We start from the raw sequence: 20,868 nt of genomic DNA on the forward strand, positions 1-20,868 counted from the left end.
GCAAGATGATTAGGGAAAAGCTTGTGGGAACTGCCTCTAGGCTGAATTAAGCGTCGCAGGGATCAGATTCTACCATAATTCATTATATTTCAGCTTCCACTAACACAGTTAAGCCCCTCCTAAGAAAGATGGACCCATTTCTCCTTTACAAGACAGTGGGCACTATTGCTCCACCTTCTAGCAGGAGGGAAAGATACCTGCAGCAGGGGCTTTCGCAGCAAGGGTTGGTGTGCTAATTGCTTTCCATCACGGCCTTCCTATTGCACAAAAGGAAGGAAAGCGATACAGGGCTCCTGTCCCGCAACGGTAATCAAGCTGCCAGCAGCACCAGCGTTTTCAAAGTCATGACTCAGTTCCCTCTCCCCTTGCCCTTCTAGATCAGCAGGCTGCCAGCTTGCCGTCGTCAGCCTGATCCAAATAATGCCTTCCCTAGAAGAGAGCAAGTAGACCATGCGGTGGATTTCCTGCTAAGATGGACGGAAGCATTTTCCTTTATAAATACTGCTTCCTGTCATTGCAATTGCCATGGCAGTGTTATGTTACTATGTGCATTTTTCTTTTGCGTATGAAAAGTTATGAGGTCATGTTTCACAGCTGTTTGGAAAACTAGAATTTTTCTGGTTCCACCCATGCAGTAAAAAAAAAAAGTTCCAGCAGCTTGTTTTCGTTTAGATTCCTGCTCCAAAGTGGTGTTCTTAGCTCTGTTTCATCATCGTCTCTCCAAAAATCAAGCAACAGAGTAAACGATTAGAATCTGCTTTTGAAGGCTGATTTAACTACTGCAATAGAATTCTCCGCCAGGAAAAAAAAATCTTTAATGGGGATTCTCTCTCTGAATCCTCATCCTTCTCTTCCACCATAAAATACCAGCCTTTGGTGAGGACCAGCTGTAGTGACAATTTTTTAAAAGCAAATGCCTCCTCCTGCAGCTCATTAAACATATTTTCCATGGCTGCTGAAGCAGTGGAATTGAGACCTGTTTCTTGTCTCACCTGAAGTAGTTTAACTGCTCTGTGATTTCTGTTTTTCAGTGAGGATATCCTGATGCATGCGCTCCAATGCAAGTAAGAAGCCGACCAGCTCTGCTGTCTCTAAGTCAGAGATATATACAGTAGAACAAGAATGGACAGCAATTCTCTGGTTATGCAAAGCCATTTTTACCATAACTACTTCTCACAGCCATGAAGTATTTCTTATCAATGATGTTAAAGAACATGCTGTTTTATCTGGGCCCTGAAGCCCTGGAAAATCAGAGGAAAGGCAGGAATATTTAAGGAATTCCAGCAAGCCAAGGTACCTTAAATGGGAGATACAATTTTATTTTCAAAGGCTAAATTTGGTTTGCTACCGCAACGGATGAAGGATTCTTGCAGCCCACGGACCACTGAAATTCTTGTAACTGAACCCTGGCATGAATATTTAGAGATCAAGCAATGATTTTTGCAGAACTTTGGTTTTGCTTAATTCAGTGTTTTAGTTTATTTTTTCAAAAAAATCTACCTGTGTGATGCACAGAACCACATGGTTTCTCCATAGAGATTTTCTAGATTCTCAGTGTGAATTATTTTCTTTTTTGGCAAATTATTTTACCTTTGGAAATCAAGAAACTGCTTACTAGCGATGATACATTTAAAACATTCCCGTGAAGGGTGACTCCACCTCTGAAGTGCATCATGGGAATGCGGTGGGTGCACTGCTGGCTCAAGGCACAATACTGTGTCATAATTACAAATCCCTGAAACAAGCAGAGGCACATCTTCCCATTCCAAAATCACAATGATATTACAAGGGGAAAAGGCAGATAAGGCCCACACTCAGGAAAACATGAAAATGTGCTTACCCAAAGAAGCCTTCACATCTTCCTTCCTTTTCCTTTCTTACCCTCTTCCATGAATCTTCCCTCTCCCCGCTCCTTTCACTTTTTTTTACTATTTCATTTGCCATTCCCAAGAATCTCTGCCACTTAAAAAGACAGTATTTACAGAAGTTCATGACAGTTACTCTGCTCATGTGCTACACCAATGTCTTGTCTCCCTTGTAAACTCTTGGCACAATTAATTTCTTTTTCTGTTATTGTGCAGAACCCATCGCAACTGGGATCCCAGCTGTGGTGGGCACCTTGCACTGACACCATAAATGCGTTTTTAATACATACAACAGTTGTATGTACTGTGTTAGTAACACAACTGTGTTTTTAATGCCTACAAGACAACAATTCTAATATGTTTCTTAAATGTAAATGTAAAACATGCCAGGTGCCAGCTCCCAGGCTGGGGCCTCACTTACAATCCCTAAGCAAAAAAACAAAAGGCAAACTGATACCTGGGACGGATCGTCCCTTCCCTGCTGAGTGCCACTCCTCACGCTCGATGGCAGATGCAACAGGCGAATGTTTTATGCTGGCCACAGCGGATAGGAGGGGTAGCATACTTTTTGTTGTCTCTGTGTGTGCATCCATGTCACTTCATGGGTCTCTGGTCTTCGCCACCCAAGACTGGAATCGTGCTTTTCCTTACTTCAGACTCGGGTGCTACAACTGTCTGTCGCTGTTGACAGACCTGTTCACACCTGGTCTAACTGGATGCAAATCTGGCACTGCTCCCATTAGGAGCTGTGACCTGAAGGCATACAGAGAGACAAAACAGCCTTTCCAGAACCAAGTGCAGTTTCATCTCAAAGTGAGAATGCAATCGTAACTAGAAAAGTGTTTTACTTAATAAATACTCTACCAGTTCCTGTCTTATTTTGGTAGACTTGTCTGCTCATCTCCTTCAGCTGCAGGATGTTTGCAGTCTGCTTTCATCTACGTATCTGTGGTGCTCTGTTTACTTCCATCTCCATCACCATGTTTCTGAATCCTACCTGTGTTTTCTTCTGGGATATACAATAGAAGAAATTCAGAGGTAAATACTACAGGGACCGACATCTTCTAGTTATCAAGAATGGTGCTTTTACAAAGGTAGGCCATCCCTCTCTTTTTCATACTGTCAGTAATTTAACTCCTGGCTGCTATTTAGCTCAGCCCAGCTCATTAACAGATGAGAGCTTGCAGGCCCTTAGCATTTCAAGTTTCCTGACAGCTCACCACAAAGAAGCTCTGCTGGCTGGATGTTTCACAGCACGGGCCAAGGAGGACAGCAGAACAGCTTTATGTGCCTTACTCTCCCAATCTTAGAGGAGCAGCTCTTGGGAAACACCCAAGCGCATCAGTAATGTACAGGGAAGATGTTTTCAGAGACTTTGTTCTTCTGCCTTTTACGCGCAGCTACTAAACGTACTTGTCATCAATGAATTTGCACATACTACGTCCGTTTTCAGTACTGTCTGCATAATTAATAAAATAATAATCTAATTATAAGATACTGATTTCAGCTGAGAGTTGAGAAATATCTGAAAGGCTTCTAAGTTGGGTAGCAATGAAATTCCACTGTACCCAAGCTTTAATTTATTTTTCCCACACAGTACAAATTAACTGCTGGCAGGAAAGTAGTTCACTATAGGGCAGAGCTACCCCACAATTACTAGGTTCAACAGCGACCTTGGAAAGGTCTGTGAACAAAGTTGCTGCTTGCATAGCAGCAGCCTTTGCTCTTGGTTTAGCTGCATAGGGAGGCACATGAAGTAAGTGCATCGGACAGGCCAGGCTGGGATTTGCGTTTAGAACACTGTTTGACTTCTAGATTTGGGAGAATGATTTTTGAAGAGACGGGAGCTTTGTCTACAGCGCTTGGTTTTGCTTTTGAAGAAATCAATGTTTGTAACTGTTACAAGAACAGCAGCAAAAATGTTCTATTGAAATTTGGTCCTGCTCAACTCTCACGTTTTTGACACTCACCAGCTGAATAACCACAGTCCTCATGAATTGTAAGCCACGCATACACACACATACCTCTACGTGCACGGGGTAACTGTGATATAGACCATGTAGTACATTTTAAAGTTACACATACACAACCATCTTCCTCATAATCTGAGCTATACCAAAATTAGCAAATACAGCGACTCACACCCATCACCTACTTCTGGTTTGGTTTTGCTGCTTCCCTGACTCACCAGCTGCTTCTGCATAGAGAGCCTCATGACTCAGAGGTCACCTGTGTAGGAAGACAGATCATTGCTTCAGGACATCTTTTCCTCTCTGTTCTTTTCACCCAGATTTCTCTCCTCACTCAACTCCGCTCTCTTCCAAACTTCACCTTGAACCTAAACAGCCCCCATCCTCCTCTCCCCACTGCATCAAGCACCGATCCACAGTACGTCCTCTTTACCCAGCTGCACGTCTTGTTTTCGGCACTGCCACAGAGCAATGCTAGAGCCCTCACTGCTGAGCTAGGGCATTCTCAAGCTGAAGGTGGCCAAAGAACCATGCTAGGGGAAATATGTTGTAGGGTGGGCGAATGCCGCTAGTGGCTCTGTAAGATAGGCTATGACTTGCACTTAGCTGTGAAACAGAGATCTTCCTAGGAAAGGAAGGAGAGGAAGATGCAGGCCATGCACTGGAATGTATGGGAGACTCTGGCATGTGGCACTGTCTGGATGACCTAAACAGTGTAACAAGTTTGCTGAGGACCTGCCTTGCAATGCTAAGCCCATCTAACCAGTAAATCTCCTACTGTCCAAGTTTTGCTACCTTAAATCAAGTTATAGCTGCTAGACTGCATATTCCTCCAATGCATATTGCAACAGTCAACAGCCAAGTGCTTGATCTTATCCTCTTTCACATTGAAGTCCTACTCTCCACCTGCTTTCTTCTCCGAGGACACCTCAGGTCATGGGAGGAGCCCTTATAGATTAGACAGCTAGAGCCCAGGGAGACTGACAGAACTTCTCCAAGCCCTTAGTTTTCTATACAGCCCTGAAGCAGTTCCAGGACCAGCCAGGTTTGCTTGTTCTGTTGCTGATGAGCACTGCAAACAGCCCTGTACTACTGGGAACTCCCTGGGTGTATGCCAAGAGACAAGCACAAGTGGAGCAGCACCCAGGGAGGAACGAGGAGCAGATGAGATGTGCCCATGCTGTTCACAGCAGTAGAGCAAAGGAGAACGTGGCTGTGCTGACACATGAAGAGGCTAGCCATAATTCAGCTCAGCTTTCCCAGCACCTGGCAGAGCTCCTGGCAGACCTGGTGAGCATGAGGAGCTCCAGGCAAGAGGCACATGTCCCAAGGACAGGGAAGAGAAAACAGAGAGAGCCTGGGGATGAGTTATGTGACCGAGAGCCTCTCTTGGCCCTGCAGATGGTTCCGGAAACAGTCTCCTAGTGACATGGAATCCCCAAGCTCTGCCCTTCCACGCCAGGCAGCCGGGGCCTTGCGGTGTGGAGCTGTCAGGATGAGTGCAGCTCCGTGGTGAGTGGGATCACGGGACCAAGGGAAGTCTCATGAGGACCTTGTGCTCCTTCATTCATCTGCTTCTCCTTCTGGCATGTTCACTCTTCCCTCCCGAAGCTGCAGATGGAGTAGACACACACCCAGCAGAGTTAGCAGGGTTGGAACCTGAGATTTTCCCCCTCTTAAATGTGTTAGTGGGAAGACAGGCAAAACAAGCAAAGCACTGTTCGCAGCCCCTGGCTTGTAACCTAGTCCCTTGCCTGGTTTCTGAATGTCAGCATTTAGCACAGCTCCTTTCTCACACCCCGAGACCCTGGAGCCTGAGTGGTCCTGCATGTTTGGTCCTCAGCTTTGACGCCAACCAGTGAATGCCCCTGCCCTGTGCCAGTTTCACACAGGGCTAACAGTGGAGCTAAACTGTCACAGCACAGAACCCAAGTGCTGAGCCTTTTATTCCTGCTTTCTTAATACAAGCAAAGTTAAGTCTTAGAACACACTTCTTTATAAAGCCAGTACTTCCTGCACTAACGGGAGGTTTTTGGTTTCAAATATAAGGAAAAGCTGCCGTCAAGATGCTTGCCAGCACGCAGTACCGAACAGAGGTTTTCAGATTCGCTTAATGGCCAGAACTGGAAGTTCTTAAAAGAGCAGTCTGGATGATTTTCAGAAATGGCTTCCCTCCTCTATGTGATAACATCATCATCTGTAGCCCAAAAGGGCGTTCCCCCATCCTGCTACAGAGCAAATCCTACCCTGCTCAACAAAAGGCTCAGAGAACATCTGCTAAAGCCAATTGCAAGCTCAGGTCAAAGCAGGAAGCCAGGAAGGATTTCACGAAGGAGACGGACACCACCTAAGCCACCACCCTCAAATTATTTCACAGCATCTTTTCAGAGGTAAAGACAATATAGTTGCTGCTATTTGTCCTTGAAGTGAGCATCCATCCAGCACTTGAAATGCAAAACCAGTCCAGGATTGTGTTCCCTTGCCTTATAAACCCCCTGCCCCTCGTTATTAATTACAAACAGAAAGCCAACAAAGCCTGAATCACCATAAAAATATATCTCTGATCTTACTATAACTAATAAAATATTTTATTATTTATACGAAAGCTATAAGGACCTGGCAGGTTTCTGAGCCACCTTGCTAACATGGTCAGATTAGTCACACAGGTCAGTTACCAAACCAGTCCCACACTTTCCCATCAATATAAAACACTGGAGAGCAGAGGCTTTACCCTCCAGCCATGAAAACATCTCACGATAACCCTGAATATGCCAGAAATGGTAAAGAATCTCTCATTCAAACAGAATAAATGATGATCATATACTTTTTCCTATATTATGACACATACACCTCCTAAAAAAGTGAGGATTAGAGTCTACAGCTGTCAGTGGGACTTCAGGGCCCAAATCCCACAGCAGCGGATGAAGACTCTGGCCCCTGACCCAAGCCCTCTGATCTGACAGGAGCCTTGTACATAGAGAGTGCCAAAGTGCGAAGCAAATCACAATTTATTCTCTAGCGCTGCCAAGTGCATCTGTTTACTTGGGTGTCTGCTGGCCTGAAGGGAGGGGACACAGAGAGAGACCTGTTATGTTTATTTGCCTCATTTTAGATTCAGCCTGACTAAGCACAGTTTCAACAATCCATGCCTAGTTTTAAGTGAACTGTACTACAAAGGGCGCATTTAAAATTAGCAAACCGATGGCACACGTTTCCCTGAACCGGGTCATATTCCACATGAATGTGACTCCAACATTACAAAGGTGAAGGATGCTCCACTGCAATATGATAGGGCAGACTCTGGGGAGGCATATTTGAAATGTGTTGTTGCTACATCCATGCTCAGCTCCACATCGCTCTTCTTTTGAAGTCAAAGACAAACTTTCTATGTACTTCTGAGGGACCAGGTGACTCAGTACTTTCAAAAACCCCACTGCAATGCTCTAGGAGTCTCGGGTGTTTTCTTTTGCTAGCCTGTTCTCAACTCCTTATTGATCTGAAAGAATTCAAGAGCAGATTTTGGAGCTTAAAATGTATGCTGCTGCATTAAAACCTAGATGCACACTACTTCTACATACTACTTTTTTGAGGAAAAGTGGAGGTCTTGCCTACTAAGCAAGGGATTTGTATAGCCTCTGCTAACTGCAGTTGACTGTTCCTGTGAATCTGAGCGAGGCTGCAGACCTACAATCAGTAACTGCTTTGTTCCGAGCCTGTCTTATGTCACAGGCTGATATTTTCCCTTGTTCCTGAAATAAACAGAGGTATTGAAGGCTGCAATGAGATGATTTTGCTAGCCTGCATTACATTATTTTTTACTCAGGCAGTCAACTAACTCTAAAATTCTGAAATGTAAGTATCTTTTAGCAGGCGGTATCAGTGGAGCGAGTGCAGCACAGCTGAGCTCTCTGGAGTCTTAGCATGAAGAAATCCTGCAGTCTCAGTCCTTAAGTACACCGCGCTTGCTGGCACACATGTGGAAAGAAACCAAAATGGCTCACATTGGGAGTCTCTTCCTGATTCCCAATGTCTATTGCACTTAAACGCACACTTGGTAGGCTCAGAAGTAAGGCCAGAACGATCCAGTCTTAGCCCTTAGCCCTACTCCCAACTAGTCGGTGGCAGCCATTAGTAAACAAATGCTTTATATGTCAGCCTTGATACAAAATAGCTCATGTCTTCCAGCTTATACAATGAGGTTGTACGTGTGGGAGCCCTCCGCTCTTGTCCCAGGGCACGGCAATGCCAGCTAAAGGCATGACAGGCACTTGCTTCCCTGGAAGTGTGCCGGATGGCAGAGGTCTTAAGTGACCAGTGCAGGAGAAGGATGGAGGAAATTATGTTCAAAGAGCCCAGACCGGGGAGTTAAAGGAATGAGGGAGCTCCTAGGAGCCTAATCCTGTCAAGGAAGCCAGGCATCTCTTTTCTGTGGTTCCCTTAGGATCTGTGCACATACACAGATCTGGAACAAACTGTCCCCTTCAGTGGATGAAGTCCATCTCCCAGCCCCACCTGAGGAGGTGCAGAGACATGCTGCAGAAGGTCAGTGGCTCAGAATCACTGCCCTTCCGTCCACCTGCTCAACACAAAGCCTTGGCACCACAATGTGATGAGCACCCATGCTTAGCAGGATTTTATTCTAGTACAGTAAACAAAGTTCACCAACTGTTTGGATGGGAAGGTTGCCCATCTAGGAATACAACGGTTCACAGCTGTTGAAGGCAATGCTGTGTTCTATTATTTGCACCGTTTTTTCAAGACAAAAGTGGCACTGAGAAAAAAAACACTGGGGGGAAGAGGAGGGTTAATGCTGTCCGAGAACCTACTGCACTGCCTGTCCATCTCTGCCTTCCTCAGGAGGGCCAACAACCCAGCACACCTCTGCTCTTTCTAGGCCCATGCATCTTGCAGAACCTAGCTCATCTGTCCCCATTCCTTGTCAGACCCTGGGCACCAGCCCCAGTACAACATTGCACTTTGTCATGCCTGCCAGCCTCAACTGTGCATATTTAATGTCTTGTGGACAACAGCAGTGCTGGTCCCTAGGATGGGAATTGTTAAGCTAGACCTTCAGCGCAGTCAGAAGTACCTTGTCTAGGTTAGCTGTATCGCTTCACACGGCAGTCAGGGCAAAGCAGGGAATACTTGGGGAAGTGAAAAAAATCACAGCCCTCGTTGGTTCTAGCATGTGACCTGGGTCTCAGGATGGAGTCATTGTATCAAGTGCTGGCTTGTTAAGCACAAATTAATGCCTCATGTCTTGCCTTTTCCTCTAATATGACTGCGTGGGAAAGGACTTTATGCTTTCTCCTGTCATCAGACCAAAGCAGCACATGACTAAGTGACCAAGGACATCCTACTTCAAACATTTAACTTAGAGAAGAGGAACTTGCGGGAACAATTTCAGAATAGGGCGTGCAGATTTGATGTCAGCAAAATTGTATGTCAAGGCACATGAAAGATTCCTGTTGCTGCCTCATTTATATGCCTGGCTTCTTATTTCAGGGAGAAGAAACACGTAACATCAATGAAGATACCCCCGTGCAACTCTGCAATACCAGATCTGTAACCAAGCCTGTTCAGATTGTGAAGATAAACCCTGTACCACCAGACCATATAGATCATTTGGGAGAATCCTTTCCTAAGAGAGTTGTAAAGAGTCCTCGTATGGTAGGCAGCCAGGCGATGCAGAAAAAAAGGCAAATTCAGGGAACTGGGAGCTTCATTTTTAGTTCAATCATGTGATTTATAAAATGATGTAATCTCTTGTAGCTTTGAGGAAAGCTAATCATCTAAACAAAGGGGGCATGACCATCCATATTCAGAAATTCTAGAAAGGTTTGGCCTAAGTCATCTGCTGAAGATTAAGAGTATTTTAACCTCCTGAGAATTAAATGCTTGCACTCAGCAATACGTGAAGAAGTGTAAAAGAATATAAAGTCAGGCTGCGGGTGAGAAAAGAGCTCGTCAAAAGAAAGCAAGCTCACCTAGAGCCCTCTGTGATTTATTTCTGTTCCACTCCATTACATGTCCTTGGCTCCTGTGATACTTCATTTAGATAAATTTCTGACAAAGCTTAACAAAACCCTTCCTTAGACAGGCAGATTGTTAAGCCTGGCATTGAATCCGAGGGAATATTTAAGATGGTGTAAAAGCCATATTTCTACGAGCCTGGTGATGGCACCACTGACATGGCTCTAAAGCCTCCTTCAGTTATGACAAAAAGCTTCATTTCACAGTAAATAAACATCACAGTTAGGCTAAGAGACTTGCCTGGAAAGCTTGCCAACACAGGTAACATGCTGTAAGAGTGTTGAATGATACCACACTCTACACCAGCTCCCCGCTGAGTGTCCTCTCAGAAACTGCTGTTTCCCAGGAGCTAAAAATACATTTCTGATATTTTCTCAGAATCAACTGGTTTCTGTCTCCAGCTGAGAAGATTATACCTGTCAGCTACAAACACAGATGTCCCTTTTTTTATCATAAAACGCAGGCTTTGTTTTCTCAGTGATCTTCAGACTTAGGACTTTGATAAATTTCTGAGTTAAAAGTTGTTTGAAAATAAATATTTGGATGTCTTTTATGCTTCATTTTTCTATGGGTCTCACAACAGGAAAAATCTACAGGGAAGTCAAAGCATAATGTCTCTAGGACGTTAGACAACCATGAGGGTCTAGCAGCATGAATCTGCTGGAACATTTTATTTATGATTCAATTTCTAAGAGCTACTGGGTACCACAACTTCAGTGAACTCTGAGATGAGCGTGAGACACTTCACATTTCATAGAATTTAGCCAAATGTACTATACTATGTTTTATGCTTTGGGGTCTCTGCTGCTCCCCGTCACTGGCAAAATAACGTAATATAACAGAATAATGTCATAATATTGTTTCAGTCTTTTCCTGTATGGTCTGACCCTGCTACCCTGCTGCATGCAGAACTTCCACTGATGAACAAAGACATTTCGGGGACATTTCTCATTATGTCTCTAAAGAGCGCAGAGGTTAAAATACTGTGCACAAGCAGATACTTAATCAAGCAAGACTTGTAGATCTGCAACTTTGATCCCTTTCTACTGGACTCCAAGAGAAGATTTTCAGTGGTCCAATGTTTCTTTTTCTCTGCCTTGCAATGTCTTGAATTTTCTCCCTCCTCCTTCAAATCCCTCGAAGGGATTTGATTTTAACCCAGGAGGAGGTAAAAAGCATCAGGTACCAATCATGAAATGGCATATGAAATGCAACTGTACCGGCTAGGGAAAAGGAGAATGGAGAACAACATAACAGAAAGCATGACTTTCAAAGAGAGCGACTGATAAACTGGAAAAAACTGGCAAATAATAGCTCATGGGAAACAAATCTATGAGGAAGAGGGATTTAGGGAAAGCTGTCATTCCTTGATATTAATGGCACAGGTCACAAGTTCAGCGAAAGCACAGGAAATGCACTAAGACACTGGCCTGTGCAAGTGATAAGCTCAAACCGAAGAAGGAATTCCAAGTCAGACGGCTACGGGTAAGTAGGAAAGAACGGCATTAGACCTGTTAGGTGTTTTGAGTCAGCTACGTGAGGATGAAATGCATTATAATATGGAAAAACACTAGAACACACTCAGAATCACAAGCTGTTTCCTTGAAAATTCATGGAAAACCAGCATACTTCCACAGAATCTGTTCAATTTGCAGATGACCCCCAGCTAGAAAACACAACAAGGATGCTGAAGGGCTTCCAAAGGATTCAAAATGATCCTGACATGTTGGACAAAACCTGGAAAATAAGAAAGTGAAAGAACCAGAGCCGAATGACTCCTCCCAGGCAGAACTTCCAGCTGTGCAAATGCCAAACGAGGAACAACTGGCCAGGCAGGAGTTCAGCAAGGGAATGATATGGGGATTTTAGTGGATTGTAAATGTCAGCAACATCCTGGCTGTGCAAAAATAAAAGGAAGCATCCTATTGTGAGAATGGCGATGAACATGAGACAACCCTCTGTGCTTCTCAGTCTGGGTAAGACTGTAGGAGATGAATTTGCAAGTAACTAAGCACTGTTTGACACGTCCTTGAGCAGAAGCAACGCGGCAGTAAAAAACAGACACAGGAGCGTGGGAATGCCAAGAAAGAATTAACTAAGCCAAAACAAATGAGGTAGCGCAAACAGAACAGCCTATTAGAATGGAGCATAAGGCGTGTGCTTAGAGCTAGCTGATGAATAACAGAAACTGTTTGTGCGTGTGATCGCGTGGAGAATGTGTCAAAAAGATATATAAGTAGTGAAAAGCTGACAATAAAGGTCTTCTTCAGAACATCTGTCAGGAGTCCGTGACATTCATCCCTGCGTAAGACCACCTCTGGGGGTGATGTCCGTGTCGAGCTTTGCTTCCTGTTCATTAAGAAAGATGTGAACAAATTCAAAAGAAAACACTGAAGGCTACAGGAATGATCACACACCTATGACCAACATGCCAAGATGGAGCAAACTGACTTTCTAATACAGAAAAGAGATAGCTGAGGACATGCGTTAGAAGCTGCAATTAATTGAAAGGGTGATAAAAAGAAACAGGAAATACTTTGCTTCTCATGTTTCTTTGGGACAGGGTAAGTGAGGTCAGGAGGAGCAGATTTAGCGTAAAAACTACTAATAATTTTCTAACAAAAAGGACAATTAAATAATGACATAAATCATCCTGAAGGCTCTGGTTTATCCTTCTTTCAAGATCAGGTTATGTAATCATCGGCAGGTTGATGACATCTTATGGCAGAAGGGTAAAACAGACCAGCACTTCTTGACTAATGAAAAGTTTTTTTTGAAGAGAATCCACGGACTCTCTTGTATTTTACAATTATTTTGGTGGCTATGAAGAACAAAGCTCTTAAGATATAGTTAAGCTTTACTGTCTTAGAATACTTTGATTTTACTATTGGAATTACAAACATTCAAATTTGTAACTGGTAGTAGTTGGGAACCTGGTTGCCATCCATGTGCATGCTGGATGGGAGGAAGTGAAAGATAAACACCTTTGTGGACAATCTCCAGGCCACCAGCAGCCTGCAGACACCAGCCCTAAACTGGACTCCTGAGGCCCCTTTCAGCCTATTGCCTTTGATTCGTTGGACACAACGAGAGGCTCTGATGGTGCCTGGCTTTCCTTCACCATGACTGTAAGCCATACAGACACACATGCTGATTGATTAGGAGACACAGCTTTTTGCCCCCTCTTCACTGGCTGCCTTCCAGATTTTAACGGCTGATAATGTACAGCAGGTCTGGATCTGGGGTGTCCTCATCACGAACCCCTCTGAAGGCCAGTTCTGAGGATGGCAGTCCAGTCCCACCAGTTCCAATCTGCCTGCTTCTCTGCTCTCCCTATATTCTTCAGTGTCTTATTGCAGAAAGCAACTTCTTGGTCAGCAATTCAGGACAGAAGGTATGGAAAACATTGCTCTTCAAAAGCTAATAGCAACTGAGAGAAACCATCTCTTCACTGGCTGGAAACAACGAGCTTTTACTGTCAGACATACTCCTCGTGTGCCACCTGCTGGCTACTGTGAAATGCCGCACAGAGAAGAGCGTCTAGTGTTCCTAGCTGAGGTACTCACAATTAATATGGGAAAAGGATGGTACAGAAAGTCAGTCAGGGTTCCGGTTTCTTCCCAGGGTGAGATGCAGGTCCAAAGTATATGAATACTTTGCCCTTCCCATTTTTTTTACCTGGTTGGGTGGGGACCCAATGCAGAAAGTGTCAAGCAACTTCCAAGAAAACCTCCATGGCAGCAGAGCCTTGAAATATATATTTTAACCTGGCTTCTAGGGAAAGCTACTTTGGACTAAGCTTTGTGAGCTACGGTTAAGATACCTATGAGATGGTGTTGTTCCTTTTCCCACCTCAGTTTAGCTCTGCCTTTGGGCACATCTTCTCACTTGGGACAGGAAAAAGAGATGAACAAACTAATTGACTTCGGTACTTGCTGCCACAGCTCTGTCTGTGCTCCTCCCTTCTCACTATATCCCCTCCTTGCCTTCCTCCACTCTGCTGTGCATCCTCTTTTACTACAGAGGTATATTCCCAAGCGAATCTGACCATTCCCAGTTAAACTGTCTACTCCTTTGGTTGCGAAGAAAAAACAGCTTACTAGTAAGTGGTTGGGTCAGAAACTTTAACGAGAAGAGTAGACAGGACAGAAGTCTTCTGTCTAGTATCCTTCACACTGAAAGAATCAATGGAGTTGAACATGATTATCCTTTACTGCTACTGCAAGGGGTAATTACCAAAGCACACTTACGCAGCACTAGTACTTGGTATCTGCTCTATCAATAGCAAATATGCTTAAGAGAATTATTACATGTTATTCTATATTTTTTAGGAATCATGCCAGCCCAAAGTTGTTAAGAGTAGATACGGTGCCTGGTACCTTGACCCTAAAACATGGAAAAGGCAAAATGTGGGCAAACCTTTAATGGATCTGAAAGAAACAGGCAATGGCGTTCACAATTTTACGACACCGTAAGTGCTGTGTACCACTGATGCTGAGCCCTGACCACAGGGAATGCAGGTTATGGAGGCATGCCTGGGCACCACTTGCCGTGAGAATAAGAGGCATAATGTCTCTTACTATTCACCTGACTGGTGACAATGACTGCTTGGTTTTTCACTCTGTGACAGTGAGAATCCACAGGGTAAGGCCTGGCAATGAACGAACACTGACAGCTGTCATTATCAGAAAGCTGCTAACTGATTCAGGCCTGACCTGTGACCTGTTCTCCTTTCACTCCTCAACAGGGCTTCTTAAAAACACCACTGGATTTTTTTACGCATGCTGTCCTTAGGCTCAGGAAGAGCTCTCTGCAAACCTCCACAAAGCTTCCCCTGCCAAACTCTTATTCTCAGGTCGTCTGTGGAACTCCCAGATGCCCCAAGAGTACAGCCACAGGGAATAACAGGGCTCCTTAATTTTTATTTCTTTTGTACTTGTTCATGTTTCCATTTTGTTCTGTTATAAAACTGGAAGAAGCACTGTACGCACACAAGGCTTGTTGAAGAGCTGTTCTCTCCAACATCCTTAATACAGCGCCTGTGGACACCACGGGATCAGACACTGGCCAGGCTCAAAAGCGCTCCCTAAGTAGCATGCCCTACTGCCACTGTCAGAACCAGACTAGTGGCATAGATGCACCACGGGTCTGATTCAGCAGGGCATTTCTCACTCGCTCGTAAGCTACAGCTGAGATTCCCTCTCACCACACTAGATGGCACAGCTTACAGAATAAAATTCATTTGCAGGAGGGCCAGGACTTCCACAGCTCCGGCTGTAGAGTTGTTTAGAGAAATGTAACAGTAAACATCTGCCCTACTGTTTTGGTTTTGCCATGTGAAAGGTGGCAGGTTTGAGGCTCCTGATCTCAGGCCAGCCAGCTGCCTGGTAATTCTGCAACGTCACAGGTAGCTTTTCAAAATATGGTCCAGCGACTGCTACCACCTTTACTGAATAACCAATGGTGCAATGAAACCTCAGTGTGCACAGAACACTAACTTCCAAACTAATGCCACATCAGAAATGATTGCAGGAACAAACTAAAATCTTCAATTAATTAGAAACAGAATTGCTAGTGTCCCTAAGGCTTTGAGAAACTTGTTTCCTTGCCCCTTAATTGTCCTGTCGCTTTGTTTGGTTCCAATGAAAGCTTTAAAAAATACAAGATACATTTTGGAGCATTTCTAATAATTTGGAAATTCTCTTGGGAGGCAGAGGTCTTGATGTTCTACAGGGTGTGAGCAACTCAAGAATTCCTAGAGAGGTAGGGCTACCAAAAACCAGGGGTAAGTTACCGTCTGTGACGATCTGTGCATTAGCTTCAAAACAGGAACCTCAGGACTCAGCATCCTGTGAGGTCTTGGGCCATGACTCTTCTCACCTCTCTTCCGTCCAGCATCTGTGCTTCTAACACTTGATAAGTGATCAGTGACTCAGGAATTTCAGCTTTAGCATTTGCCAAGAACCCTGTTCTAAAAAAAGGAAATAGAAAATAAATTACAGTCATTCTAAGAGGAGGTCCAAAGCACAGATTTGCTGCTACCTGGACAGAGTATCATTGTTACAACCATGACTGAATGACCTAAAACTAATTATATTCAGCATAAATCCATGTTGCCTCTGAAAGGGAAAGGTCTGCCTTTCCTTTAGCCATCTATTCTTGTTTTCCCCTCTGTTGGCACAAGTACTTGTGTGGATGAAAAGAAACTTTTTTTTTTTAATTTTCTGTGTTAATTTTCAACTGGATCAGTCACCTAATCTGACCCACTTCAATGGTCACATGAAAGCAAAGGCCTGCACAAAACAGGCAATGAGGACAGGGGAGCCAAAGGGTCAGACAACTTTTCTGCCACAGTGCGGACTTATGTACGGACTCCGTATGGACTGAAGTGGAATCCTACCCAGAGGTTTGCAAATTAAGAAGCCTCTTCAGGTCCTGCCACCCGCTGCAGCCACCCAAAGCAAGTAATCGTTGCTAAAGCCGAACCCCCTTGCTCACCAAAACCTCCCTCACCTCTGAACTGCAGCTGTTGCACAAGGATGGCCCTGGTCTCGGAGACAACAGCAATCAAATTGCATTTGCATTAGTGGATGCTGAAGGCACCTGGAAGCAACTGGGCAAAAATAGCAGGTGCCTTCTGGGGACTACATAGGACTCGTGTGGGAAGCTGGCATCTGGGTTATAGAACTGTCCTTCTCTGCCTGGCTGTGCGGCAAGCTTGTCGCTGGTGGCACCTGGGTCCTTTGTGACTCCCTCTTCTTGTAATCATTCAAATGCATTACTAGTAACAACAGTTACTCTCTGAGCACTCAAAGCAATCTGTGTGCTTTGCTTTAATTTCTTCTGCAGATACTGGATGAAAAAGTCTGGCAACAGAAGAGACTTGTATGAGCATGGAAGATGAACAGAACCAGAGGAGACCTTTGCTCTATTCTCGCTCATTAAAGCAGCACCCTGCCTTTCACCATGTGCATTTCCGTCTCCTTGAAATAAACCATTCCTTGAGGATTTCTGTAATAGTCACTTCTAAGCTGTGTTCGTCTGGTGTCTCTTCCTTCCTAAGCTGTTTTTTCAAATATACTTAAGAAAAGAAATAACTGGGGTTAGCAACTCCAAACACTACCTCTTCATCTGTGCTGATGGCTGGCAGAAGGATGCTCTTTCAGTGTAATGATACAATAATTAATGATTTTTGTCTGCTCTGCTTCAGGGAGATGACAAGGAATTTTAAATTGCAGCACACGCACACTACCTAAAGAACAGGAGTACGTAGGTACCCTAACTGATAATGCCAGCTGAGCAAGGTGATGTACAAACACAGAACATGGGCTGAGTGTCTCTGTTTTGAAGGCTAGAAAAAAGGAATACAAGTAAACAGTGAAAACATCACCTACTACGCAAAGAGTTTCAGTAGTTAACAAACTCATTACAGTCAAGACTCTGTTTTAAGAAGCAAGGCTAACCTGCACCTTGAAGAATCAACAGTGGTAAAAGAGAGGGCATCCAACCCCACGTTCACTGAGAAAGTGCCAAGGCAGGCCCTAGCTTCTCAGCTCGTTTCTTTCACTATATTATTGAGCAGAAGATCTGATCAGGGCATGTTTAGCACATGTCTGAACACATCCCACACATCAAACTACCAAAATAGAAGTTTTCACTTAAGCACAAGCTCAGCACTTTGTTGGAGGAGGGCTTCAGAGAAGGTCTTAGCTACTGTGGTAAGCAAAGAAAGGAAAAATATTTAGATCATGAATTCTGTGTATTTGCACAGGCCACCATATGCCATATCAGCCAGGGAACCTCACCGCAAAGACTGCACACTTGTGCTTCTATAAATTCGAATGACATTTACTGTCCTGTTAAGCTGAGGTAGCGCTGCTCTAAATGACACTGAAAGATTAAGAAGTTCACACACTGGAAATAGACTTACTGGGACATCCACTTAGCCATTCTCTTTCCTAATGAGATAGTGGGTAAAATCTCATCAGTGGGCTTTGGAAATCATGTCGTGACAACACCTTTGTTCAGATAAAGAGAATGGATTTAAACAAGGCAGCGGTCCAAACTGAATGGAACTGCCTCCCCTAACTCCTTCTCTGGTGCTAGTCTTTGGGGTTCATCATCTACACCGATTTTTCAGTTTGTCACTCCAGAATTGCTAATTCAAAATACAAAGTCAAAAGTCACATTTACTAAATTTCTGGGGTTCCTAATAAGATTTATGGGTATAACCTTTTAATTTTGAGAGAAAATTTGACATAATCACTTCAAGAGTAAAACTGGGTAGTAAAATGACAAGAAATTAAAATAAACATCAAATATCCTCCGCACTAATGGATTCTGAAGTCCCAGTAGTTCACAAAAGCTTCCTGAGCATAATACGGAAGACAACGTTCGGAAATCCAATTGTAGTCATTAGAGTATGATGCAGAAGTTACAAAATTAGTAGTGAACTCATCTCACTTCTGAGGGATACCAGAGAAAGCCTGGATTTTCATCAGTACAAGCATTAAAAGTACAAGCAGATCAGTCACCCTCAGCACACCTGGGAGAGCATATAAATCTAAGCCCAGTGGTACTGCTAGAATTAAACTTCATAAATCTCTGGAGTTGCTACAGGTCCAATGCTTGCTTTCATGCAAAAACAGGTGAAAAACCTAAGCATTCGGTCCTCCACTCCTGCATGTCACCTCCCTTCATTTTTGTGTTATATGTGGTTTAAAACACTTGCAGAGTGCCTACCGTGGGCAGAGCGCCTAGCTAGAGAGACAAAATGAGGTAAGAGTAGAAAAATGGGAGAGACGGCAGGAAAGAAGGGGCGGGGGGGAGAGACAGCAAGCCTCTCAGCTTTTTCTCCCCTAACTTGTGACTTTTTCATTCCGACCCGCCTTTTCCCGCCCTCCAGCCACCCCAGGGACGGCCCCACCAGGCGCCGAGGGGAGCCGCCCCCGGGGGCGGGATGTGGCTCCTCCCCGGGGCCGGGGCCCGGGCCCGGCTTAAAGCGGCGCCGTGGGGTGGGGGGGAAGCGGCGGCGGCCCCGCTGGCAGCGCCCGGCCATGGCCCGTGATCGCGGCCCCCCCGTGCTCCGGCAGCCCCCTGTCGCTGCTGCCGCCCCCGCCGCCGCTCTCCCCGCCGAGCCCCGCGGCTGGGGCTGGCTGGGAGCGGGGCTGTGGCCGGCGCTGGTGGTGGGGCTGCTGGCCGCCCTCCTCGCCTGGCTGTGGTACGGCGGGAGCGACGGGCGAGGCGACGAGGGCGGCCGCGAGAGAACCCCGCAGGCGAGGGGCCAGGAGGAGGAGGAGGAGGCGGGCGCAGGTAGGGTCCCGCGGCGGGGGGTGTTGCGGGGAGCCCCGGCTCGGTGCGTCTCGGTCTGTCCCAGCCTGCCAGCCGGGGCTTGGGTTTGTCGCTGCTCGGCTTAACCGCCTTGCTAAAACCGTTCCTCTTTTGATTAAATGTTGCTTTTAGAGGATCCGCTGGGGAGCGGTGAGCAAGGGCTGCTGGAGGCTAAGGCTGCTGCCCTCTCCAGCTCTCCGAAGCCAGGGGAGGATCTGGTGGCTGTACCAAGAAAAGAGCTTAACCACGTTCAAAGCGGTGGCATTTCAGGTGAACCTCTGGAGGTGGAGCAGCTGCTCCCAAAGCAAGGTGCTACCGACTCCGGGGAGCATCTGACTGATACGCATGACAGCCACACGGGCAACATGAGATCCCAGGTGGGACCGGTGAGTGACGGATGGTGTGTGATGAACTTGGCAGGAACCTCCAATGATGCTTGTAAGGACAGAAACAAGGAGCAGCTGGGTCAGCCAGTGGAAAGTAGGGACCTGGACCATGAAGACTGGGAAGTTGTTTCTGAGCACCTGGCCTGGGGGGAGGCTGGCAAGAATACCAGCACGGAAGACTCTGAGAGCAAGGAGTGGGAACAAGGAGACTGCCCTGACGGGGACTTGAAAGCAAAGAGAGTTGCAGCCGTGCCCCCCATGCTTCAAAATATCCAGGTGACTTTCCGCGTACACTACATCACTCACTCTGATGCTCAGCTGATTGGTGTTACTGGCGACCATGAGTGTCTCGGCCAGTGGCACAGCTATGTTCCCCTCAAGTCCGACAAGGATGGCTTCTGGTCTGAATCCATTGTTCTGCCAGTAGACACCAGAGTAGAGTGGAAATTTATCTTGGTGGAGAATGGGAAGGTCAGACGTTGGGAAGAATGTGATAACAGGACCCTAGTGACTGAACATGAAGATCAAATGGTTCATCAGTGGTGGGGATACCATTAATGGGACTTTGGAAGCTGCTTACTGAATGGCAAACCTGCTTAGATGAATCACAGAGCCCGTAAACTTTACCCCTTCTTCAGTAGAAGACCTTCTCAAGTGCAGAGCTCTGTAAATCCTGTATCAAACCTGGTTAAACTGCATGAGCAGCAGATCTCTGCCCTCCCCTTTAGGAAATCTTTTGGCAACCTGAAAAGTCAACTTCTAACACGTTCTGAAGATGTGCAAGGTAGGCTACGAAGGCGTGAGCAGCGATCTAAGCAGCTTCTTGTCCAGGTAAATCTGGACCCTGGACTGGAGCTTGTGTTGCTTTGAGTGGGGCTATGGAATGCAACTTTGTACTGACTACTTGGGGCTTTTGCGGCGTACTGGGAGGTGGGGTTACCTACACTGTAGTAGTAGGAACTTAAGTGTTTTAACTTATGTAATGTATTAAGTAAGCAATAAACACTTTCAGACTGACAGTCCTTTACAACTTGACCAGTGAACTGACTCTTAATAATTTTGAGATAACTTGACCTGAAACCTTAGTGCTAAAGAGTTACTGGGAAGTGGCCGGCACCCTTTGGAGTTGCAAAGGTTTAGCCCCCAAGTATTTTATTCTCCCCGCTAGCCAGGAAGCACCTCGGCTCAAATGAAGCCTTGGCAGGCAGCTCCCTCTTAGTCAGATCATCCTGCTGAGTGGAGAGCAAAGGTCAGAAAGGCCTGTCTGAGCTTAATAAATTACTT

At 45.4% G+C, this 20,868-nt stretch overlaps 1 protein-coding gene across 1 annotated transcript; it reads left to right on the forward strand.

Annotated features, from left to right (window-relative positions):
* The first annotated feature begins 18,863 nt into the window (after positions 1-18,863).
* On the forward strand, positions 18,864-20,619 carry STBD1 (starch binding domain 1). The gene is made up of 2 exons (XM_075090008.1): positions 18,864-19,180; positions 19,331-20,619. Exons 1-2 carry the CDS (start codon positions 18,925-18,927, stop codon positions 20,140-20,142), a joined length of 1,068 nt encoding a protein of 355 aa, XP_074946109.1. The 5' UTR covers positions 18,864-18,924; the 3' UTR covers positions 20,143-20,619.
* The last annotated feature ends 249 nt before the right edge of the window (positions 20,620-20,868 follow it).

This window comes from Phalacrocorax aristotelis, chromosome 4 (genome assembly GCF_949628215.1).
Source record: "Phalacrocorax aristotelis chromosome 4, bGulAri2.1, whole genome shotgun sequence".
Classification (NCBI taxonomy): domain Eukaryota; kingdom Metazoa; phylum Chordata; class Aves; order Suliformes; family Phalacrocoracidae; genus Phalacrocorax; species Phalacrocorax aristotelis.